Source organism: Triticum dicoccoides, chromosome 5B (genome assembly GCF_002162155.2).
Source record: "Triticum dicoccoides isolate Atlit2015 ecotype Zavitan chromosome 5B, WEW_v2.0, whole genome shotgun sequence".
NCBI lineage: Eukaryota > Viridiplantae > Streptophyta > Magnoliopsida > Poales > Poaceae > Triticum > Triticum dicoccoides.
In genome coordinates this window covers 706,101,307-706,111,242 of record NC_041389.1, presented here as the reverse complement: position 1 = coordinate 706,111,242, position 9,936 = coordinate 706,101,307, and the positions used below count along the sequence as shown (strand labels likewise).

Here is a 9,936-nt window from a genome sequence, read left to right as displayed (position 1 = left end):
GAAGGTGGTGAAGAAGGTGCTGTCATTGTCCCAGTCCGAGGGGGACGGCGCCACCGTCCGCCGGAGCATCGGCCGGTACGACACCAATCGCGATGAATTCTGAATTTCTCATTATGGGAAGCTGTCATTGACATCAGTCTGTCTCTTCTTGATGCTGCAGGCACGAGCTCCGGAACCTGGACCCGTTCCTCCTGCTCGACGAGTTCTCCGTCTCCAAGCCCGCCGGCTTCCCCGACCACCCTCACCGTGGCTTCGAGACCGTCACCTACATGCTCGATGTACGCATCCCAGCATGCTCTGCTTCTTCCATCTCGTGCTCTGTTCCACCATGTTGATACGGCCCGCAAGGTGTTTGCTGAAATGCTTTCTTGTCTTTTGGGTTTTGTGACGATGCAGGGGGCCTTCACCCACCAGGACTTCTCGGGGCGCAAGGGCACCATCAGGACCGGAGATGTGCAGGTGCGACCTACTCATCCAATTTGTTCAGACAAACCATCATCATTCATGCAGCTCTGGATCAACATTGAGAACTAACATTGCATCTGAATGCTCTGTTCCTCATCAGTGGATGACGGCGGGGAGTGGCATCGTGCACTCAGAGATGCCGGCAGCAGACGGATTGCAGAAAGGCCTGCAGCTCTGGATCAACCTCGCCTCCAAAGACAAGATGTACGTATCATGTCAATAGTTATTTCCATATCAAGTCAACTTCTATACATGACAATGATCAACCACTCACACACTAATTCTGCTTCTGAAAATGCCCATTCATCGATGCCAGGATCGAGCCGCGGTACCAGGAGCTCGAGAGCAAGGACATTAGCCAGGCCGAGAAGGATGGCGTGGCGGTGCGGATCATCGCTGGGGAAGCATTTGGGGTGCGGTCGCCGGTCTACACGCGGACGCCAACCATGTACATGGACTTCACAATGCAACCAGGTTCGCAGCTCCACCAGCCAATCCCCGAGGGCTGGAACGCCTTCGTGTACGTCATCGAGGGGGAGGGCGTGTTCGGCAAGGAGAATGCAGCGCCGGCGAGCACGCACCACTGCCTTGTGCTTGGCGCGGGGGACGGGCTCAGCGTGTGGAATAGGTCAGGCGCACCGCTGCGGTTCACCCTTGCGGCGGGGCAGCCGCTGAACGAGCCGGTGGTGCAGCAGGGGCCCTTTGTCATGAACTCGCGTGCCCAGATCCAGCAGGCCATGGAGGACAACTACTACGGCCGCAGCGGCTTCGAGAAGGCCAGCCAGTGGAGCTCCGCCTGATTCTCATCGGTGTCTCGCCGTGATGATGATCAACATCTGGTGCATTGTTGTGCAAAATATTGGGAGGGAAAGGGAAATTGCATTGTACCATTATATTTATGCCTTTGTGTAGAACGTAGAACTAGTCTTGTTTTTCTTTGATTTTTTTACTTGTTTATAAAAGAATCTGATGCAATAAAAGTGTGTAATGAGGAGGAACTTATTAATGATTGTTTCATCGTAAAAAAGCGAATTGTTTCATCAAAGATTTGGGCAATAGTGCAATGGGAAATGATGGGTGGATATCAAGTGGGGGGAAAGAACATTCAGATTTCAACTGGTGCTCCATGATCAGGCGTATACCTGGCCATACCTCGGGCCGGGCCGGGCTTCGGGCCGGGCCTAGCCAAGCCCGACGCAAAAAACCCAGGCCCGGGCCCGGCCCGGCCCGGCCTTCGGGCTTAAAATCTAGGCCCAAGCCCGGCCCGGGGGCAGCGTCGGGCCGGGCCGGGTCGGGCTTCCCATGGCCAGGTATAGTCAGGCGTTTCACATTTGATCTTCTCAGTCCATTGCTTCCTGACAACTCTATTCTCTCATGATGCAGTTCTATTCTAATGTATATGTAGTGATCAAATTGTAGATGCAAATAGTTTCAAAGATTTCGTGATGTGTCACAAAACCGGTCAAGTATACTTTTCGTCCCTCAATTTTTGGCGGAGTCTAGATTTGGTCCCTCAACTCTAAAACCGGACAACTTGCACCCTTAACTTCTAAAACCGGACAAGATTCATTCCTGGTCACGGTTTTGACCGGAGTTGGTACTGTCCCACCCCGGTTTTGACCGTGCTGACCTCCACCAAAAGTTGTCCGGTTTTGGAGTTGAGGGACCAAATCTAGACTCCACTAAAAGTTGAGGGACGAAAAGTATACTTTTCTCAATTTTATTATCTCTGGACTTCTGTCAGTTTACGCTGGTCCTCTAAAAACAATGTACAAAGTTACTGTATATGGTTGATAGGAATCCAGAGTGCTATTATCGTGTACCATTATTTGATAGCAATGCAGAGTGCTGCTATTAAACATAGTGTTGTGTGCGCAGACAGATTTAGCAGCGTGCCTGTTGTAGAGGTTTTGATGAGCTATATGATTTTTCCTATATACTGTAAATCATTAGCTACAAAGTCGCAGCTATATATATCTTCAAGGCTGAGCTGCTGTAAAAGTTTCAGAATGTTTTGACTGTTGGTTTAGAAGATGTGTATTTTCCTAATTGACTGTCCTAAAAGGCTGACAGACTTGCTAGTCAAAGTTGAGTTTGCTCTTGGCCATCTTAATGAGGTTTCCTAGAGTCAAAAATATCAAGAGACTTGTATAGGATGAAAAATCCTTGCTCCAGGGAAATTTCATGTTTTTTGTACTTGTAATTTAGAAGCTAACAAAATAAAATGAAGGATGACTATCTGAATTTTCAGATAGATAGTGTGGTTTGACTTAAATTGAAGATTAGGACTACTTAATGACAAGACAAAAAATGGTATCTTCGCTAAAGTTGTAGCTCATTTTCTGAACTTTTCGAACAAGTATCTATTGAATGAGTTGATTATGTAGATTAAAAGATACAAAAAAGGCCATTTAAAAAATATATAGCAAACAGAGAAACAATCACATTTTTGTAACACATCCATCAGATTTTGGATTTGAGATCATCCATATGTATTTCAGATAAAAAGATGCATACTATGATAAAGTTAGTACATTGTCAGACAGAGCAATCATCTTATTGGTAGCACATTTGTCATGAATTCAACTCCAAAGTTACAAGATTCAAAGAGACCCGCGGGAGGGTGTGTTTGGCTCTCAAGGAAGACCCTCTGTTTGTTGGCATGACAACTGCGTTCGGCTCTCAAGGAAGACCCTCTCTTTGCTGACACATCAAGCGCGTGTGGCTCTCAAGGAAGACCCTCTCTTTGCCAGACATGAAAACCAAGGCCGTCTGTGCCAAGGAGAAGGGCTTTGACATCACAAAGATCTCCAAGTTGCCCGTCGTTGACAAAGTAACACCGGGCATCCTCGCCCAGCCTGATCTGCCTGTGTCTAACGTCTTTGTGCTCGATGCTATCGATGTCCAGTTGGTGCGATGGAGGAAGGAATTGAGGATTATGTCAGGGTTAACCGCAAGAACCACGATTGATTGGCCCTCCTCGACGTCACCTCTTCCACATATCTAGTGTGACTGCTTTGCTCCGTTCGATCTCGCCTTTGTTAGTTGTGCCTTATGCATTTTATGTGTTTACCATTTGAGCAATTATCTATCGTCGCCCTGTCATGTTTGGGCGCCATCAAGCTTTGGTTTTGGTGGCCTCGAGAACCACCCTATCTGTTTTTCCTTGGAACATTTACATCCCCCCTCCCCTAATTGGCCCCAACTCTGGCATTAACACCTAAAAAAACCATGTGCCAAAATTTGCCCTTTTACTGAGTGGTTCCCTTATGGAAATACCCTTATGTGCCCTTTTCGTCCGGTCAAGGGCCTTTGACCGTGTTCGGACATTTACTGGACACATGTGGGGTCGCGTCAAATCGTTCCAAAACCTCAGCCTCACTTTCGTCTACCATTTGGTCTCTCCTCTCTCTACTGTCTCTCGACAAGAACCTTAACTCTAGCTCTTCGATTTCATCTCATATCGGCATCTAACGAGGGAGAGCGCGGGGATTGAGATGCGGCGGGGCTGGATATATGATTCCACGACTCATCTTCATCGTGTTTCGGTGGTCGAGGCAGCGAGCACACGGGATGCATGGCTGGCATTCGTGGTTGATGCGGCGGCAGAGAGGGGAGCTCATAGACCATGGCAACGACGACAAGGGAGATTCCAGTGGGGTAAGTCACTCTTCACAGTCACCTACAACTGACATGCGCTTATTGAGGTCCATTTTTTTCATTACTGCGGCTGTAGTGCTCACTTCGTTGATGTGTTTTCTTTGCGTTGAATATTGTCATAGAATGGACCCAGTTAGAGCCTTTTATCAAACTGTAGAATGGATAAAGGTGTCTTAAGAAGTGCTGGTACCGAAGGAGTCGGCACAGGGTTCACATGTCCTATTGTGGGTGATAGTACTTCCAACATTTAACCAGTTTATAGCTGCTATCTCTAATAAATACCCATGGGGCCTATATGATGCTGCTGGATTTAGATTTTGGTACATGGAAAACACCGCTTGGGTGCCAGTGCAGTGTGATGTTGAGTTAGCTCTTATGTTTGGAACACACACTGATAGTAAGTCAACTGAGTTGGAAATTAATGTGATATAAAGAAGCAGAGGAGAGGGTGAGAGGAGAGCAAGTAGATCGCAAGCTAACTGATAATCCCCAAGTGCAAGAAATCATCGTAGCAATTCCCAAAGGTGGAAGTGATAAGTATGGAGTGTCGAACCCACAAGGAGCTAAAGGTAAGATCAATATTCTCTCAAGCCCTATCTGCCACTGATACGACTCTACGTGCACCGAACGTTTGCTTCCAACTAGAAATAAGAAATAAAACTGTGTTGTGGGTATAAAGAGGATAACTTTGTATGATATTGGAGAGCTAAATATAAAAGTAGGTCCTGTTATCATAAATTTAGAATATAATACTAAATAATATAAGTAGCGAGTGTGGAATAATGGTGGATCGGTGTGCGGAATTGTCCTAAGCAATTGTTAACAAGATCGATAGTCATCATTGCAATTTCATATGAGGGAGAGGCATAAACTAGCATAGTTTTCCTACTTGGATCATATGCTCTTATGATTGGAAACTCTAGCAAGCATCCGCAAATACTAAAGGATTCATTAAGGTAAAACCCAACCATAGCATTAAAGCATCAAGTCCCCTTTTATCCCATACGCAACAACCCCCTTACTCGGGTTTAAGCTTCTGTCACTCTAGCAACCCACTATAAGCGAATCTTGAACCTATTGCAACACCCTAAAGCGGGAATCCCTCACGCTTGCGCGACACGGATGGCACCATAGGACAGCACCAAAATATAACATACAACTCGTACCAATCTAGATCATCAATCAACTCAAAGACAAAAGATATCTACTCAAAACATCATAAGATGGCAACACATTATTGGATCATAATATGTAGCATAAAGCACCATGTTCAAGTAGGGATTACAGCGGGGTGCGGGAGAGTGGACCGCGTAAAAGAGATGAGGATGATGATGATGATGTTGATGTTGATGAAGACGATCACCACGGCGATGATTCCCCTCCCGATGGCACTCCGGTGCCACCAAGAGAGAGGAGGAGAGGTTCTCCCCCTTGTGCTTCCTCCTCCATGGCTTTCCCCCTCTGGTCCTTGGCCTTCATGGCGATGATGGCCCCTCCGAGATCCTCCTCCATGGCCTCCGATGATGATGGCCCCCTCCGGCAGGGTGCCAGAGAGGGCCTAGATTGATTTCTCGTGGTTAAAGAGGCTTGCGGCGGCGGAACTTCCGATCTAGGTTAATTCCCGAAAGTTTCAGTATTTATAGGAATTATTGGTGTTGGTTTCACGTCAGGAGGGTCTCCGGGCTGTCCACGAAATAGGGGGGCGCGCCCCAGGGAGGGGGGCGCGGCCCCCTCTCTCGTGGGCAGCCCGGGACCCTTCTGGCCCAACTCCGATGCTCCGTGGTCTTCTTTTGGTCCATAAAAAATCCTCAAAAATTGGCACGTCATTTGGACTCCCGTTTGGTATCCCTTTTCTGTAGAACACAAAAACAAGGAGAAAACAGAAACTGGCACTGGGCTCTAGGTCAATAGGTTAGTCCCAAAAATCATATAAAATGATATATAAATGCATATAAAACACCATAGATGGGTAATATAATAGCATGAATACTTCATAAATTATAGATACGTTGGAGACGTATCACTAACCATTCTCAAGCTAGGTGCAGTCAGACTAGAGGAAGAAATGCAGGATCCATTACTCCTATAAAGGATGTTAGAGTACCCGCCTCCTGGATGCCTCCGCGGGCGAGAGTACCCTCTGTGTGATCCGTTTCCAGGTGACGTGCCGCCGGGAGGGGGGGTGGTCTCTGGGGGTTCTCCGAGCAGTCTGATCTCCCCATACGGCGCACACCTGGGCATGTGGACTGTGGGCATGCATGGGTCCATCGTCATGCGGCGGTTTCGGGGGTGCCCGTGTGAGGTGCCTAAGCGTTGCCACGCACGTGAAGGCGTGGCCGGGTCCGCCTGTTAGCGTGTTCGACCACCATGGGGTTGCTCACTCCCACATGCGAGAGTGCACTCTACATTGTCCATTGCGCAAGATCCCCCCCCCACACACACACACACACAGCTGGCCTCCTGGCGATCTCCCGGTCGTCCGTTCTGCCCGAGCGGCCCGCACTGACACGACATTCCTCAAGGGTCCATGAAGGGTGGGCCGTGGGTGCGGTTAGGTCCAAAGTCATGTAGTATCTTTGGTCGCGCCTGTGTTCGCTGCCCTGTGCTTTGACTCGCACGCGATGGGAAGGCCTGGTTCGCCTTTCAGCTTCCATGGTGTTGGAATTATGCCCTAGAGACAATAATAATTGTATTATTTATTTCCATGTTTACAATTAGATGTTTATAATCTATGCTATAACTGCTATGGTTCGTGAATATGTGATTCGGAGGAAAAATCATAAGCACGTGTATAGTTATAAACTGTAAAACCTTATTCCTAGTTTCGGCTCTAGGACTAGCTCAAGTGTTGCGTGATGGTTATGTTTTCCTAATCATAGGCATAAGTTAAGTGTTACAAGGATGCTGACAACTTTGAGAGTATTATATTAGAAGAATGATAATACTGAATTGACCCAACTTCTTAGTTATACTTAGAGATGGCATCATCTCAAGTCTATATTCTATAACACAGGGAGTTAACGTATGCTCAGTTCCTTAGACTATGAGAGTATCGAGTCACTTTATATCGAACAATGCACTTTGGTGTTGTTCTAACGCTACCCCCTAACAGGGTAATCATAATGGCAACTTCAGTTTCATCAAAAAGTATGGCAAGGGGCAAGATAGCTCAATAGTGGGATTTACTCCTCTGACGATGGAGAGCTTTTCTTAGGGGCATCTCTGTTTGATGGCATCCATCATTGTCTGTCCAGACACGTGTGACTAGCTCACAGGGATGCCGGAGCATGACAACAAGAAAGAAGAACAAATCCGGTAACAAGGAGACCGGTGTAATGAGCATGAGAATGACTCAAGGGGATACCGACATATCTCACCTCAGATTTTGTAAAGTATCGCGAAGCAAGCGGAATAGCATATGATAACCAAAAGGTTGACTCGAATATCATTTGTGTAAATACATGGATCAATATGGATGTCCACGGCTTCGCTATTGATCACTGAACGGAAGGTGTTTTCGTTCATGTCTATATTTTATCGAACCTACAGAGTCACATGCTTAAGGGAATTACGATCCGTTGAGTTTTACTGGAGTGAAGAATATGAGAAAATATTCTCGGAATAATTTCAGAAATGAAAGAAATTGTTTCGAGAGAAACAGAAAGCGTCTCGGGGTTACGGAAGTGTTTCGGGGAATACGGTGTAATACCTGGAAAATGATATATAGGTGGAAATTGTTTCCGGGGACCTAATATAAATAACAGAGGGCATAGATAATTATCTAGGAGTCCCTAATATTTATTTAGAGTCAATGGTGTTGTAGGATTGAAAGTAGGTCTAGAGGGGGGGGTGATTAGACTACTTGACCAAATAAAAATCTAGCATTTTCCCAATTTTATGTCTTGGCAGATTTTAACAACTTAGCACAAGTCAAGCAATCAACATACACATGCAATTTCTAAGAGTATAGCAGCGGAATGTAAAACATTGCATATGAAGATAAAGAGAGGGGTTTGGAAAGGCAAACGCAATGTAGACACGGAGATTTTTGGCGTGGTTACGATAGGTGGTGCTATCGTACATCCACGTTGATGGAGACTTCAACCCACTAAGGGTAACGGTTGGCGAGTCCACGGAGGGCTCCACTCACGAAGGGTCTATGAAGAAGCAACCTTGTCTATCCCACCATGGCCCTCGCCCACGAAGGACTTGCCTCACTTGGGTAGATCTTCACAAAGTAGGCGATCTCCTTGCCCTTACAAACTCCTTGGGTCAACTCCACAATCTTGTCAGAGGCTCCCAAGTGACACCTAACCAATTAGGACACACCACTCTCCAAAGGGTAATAGATGGTGTGTTGATGATGAATTCTTTGCTCTTGTGCTTCAAATGATAGTCTCCCCAACACTCAACTCTCTCTCACACAGATTTGGCTATGGTGAAAAGATGATTTGAGTGTAAAACAACTTGGTGAAGGCTAGAGATCAAGATTGTTGTGGTTGGATTCGAATGTCTTGGTCTCAACACATGAGTAGGTGGTTCTCTCTCAGAAAATGAATGCTGGAAGTGTAGGCACGTTCTGATGGCTCTCTCACAAATGGAGAGGAGGGTGGAGGGGTATATATAGCCTCCACACAAAATCTAACCATTACACACAAAAGAGCCAACTCGGTGAGACCGAATATTTGAACTCAGTGAAACCGAATATTTGAACTCGGTGAGACCGATTTAGTTCAAAATGTGAATGTTAGGATTTTCGGTGGGACCGACATGATCAATTCGGTGGGACTGATGAGCTAGGGTTAGGGAATAACCTCATCTCGGTTTGGCCGATTACTTCAATTCGGTGAGACCGATTTCAGTAACAAGCAAACAGAGAGTTGGCCAGGCAAACTCGATGAGACCGATCGCTCCTTTCGGTGATACCGAAACGTTACGAAAGGGAAACAGAGAGTTTGCACTGCGAACACGGTGGGACCGATCGCTCATTTCAGTGAGACCGAAACGTTACGAAGGGAAACAGAGAGTTTGCAATCCATCTTGGTGAGACCGAGATCCCTATCGGTGAGACTGAACTGATTAGGGTTTCTGGCTATGGCTATGTCAGGTGAACTTGATGGCGCTGGATGAATCAAATCGGTGGGGCCGAGTTTGACTTTAGGTTTTGGACATACTTGAAATTGAGAAGATGGTTGAGGGATTTGGAGCATATCACTAAGCATTTTGAGCAAGTAGACCATTAAGCAACACCTCATCCCCTTTTAATAGTATTGGCTTTCCTATGTACTCAATGTGATCCTGGATCACTAGAATAGAAATGAAGAGTCTTGAGCTTTTGCCAATATTTGTCCTTAGCATTTTGAGGGGTCCATATCTCTAGTCCATACCATGCCAATCATTGAACTTTCTGAAATAATCATCTTGAAAGGATATTAGTTCAATGAGCTATATGTTGTTATGAATTACCAAAACCATCCAGGGATTAGTTGCACTTTCAGGTGCCCTCTCTCTCTCCACCTCCCCTCTCTCTCATTCTAGTCATGATCTAGACTTGATCTAGTTCTAGTTTTCTCTAGTACACATAATAGAGAAGTCCCGTGAGTTCTGCTCTCCCTCCTCTAGGTCTTCGGCGACGTGAAATTGTGGCTGGTGAAGCGCTGCCAGATTCTGAAGCCCGTACGTGTGCAATTCGTAGCGAGAGTTTGTTTCCGGTCTTCTGTTTGAGGGATCGTTCATGAACAGTTTGAGTGACTTCATCAATGATCTACACAAACTCTTCTTCCGCTACAACTCGAAGTTGGTAACGATCCA

At 46.3% G+C, this 9,936-nt stretch overlaps 1 protein-coding gene across 1 annotated transcript in view; it reads left to right on the top strand.

Annotated features, from left to right (window-relative positions):
- Positions 1-1,471, top strand: part of LOC119310642 (pirin-like protein) — a 15,353-nt gene extending 13,882 nt beyond the window's left edge. The window contains exons 4-8 of the mRNA XM_037586317.1: positions 5-75; positions 161-278; positions 397-459; positions 566-669; positions 782-1,471. Coding sequence (XP_037442214.1) covers positions 5-75; positions 161-278; positions 397-459; positions 566-669; positions 782-1,265 — 840 coding nt within the window. The 3' untranslated portion in view covers positions 1,266-1,471. The remainder of the gene's footprint in view (positions 1-4; positions 76-160; positions 279-396; positions 460-565; positions 670-781) is intronic.
- Positions 1,472-9,936: the final 8,465 nt, after the last annotated feature.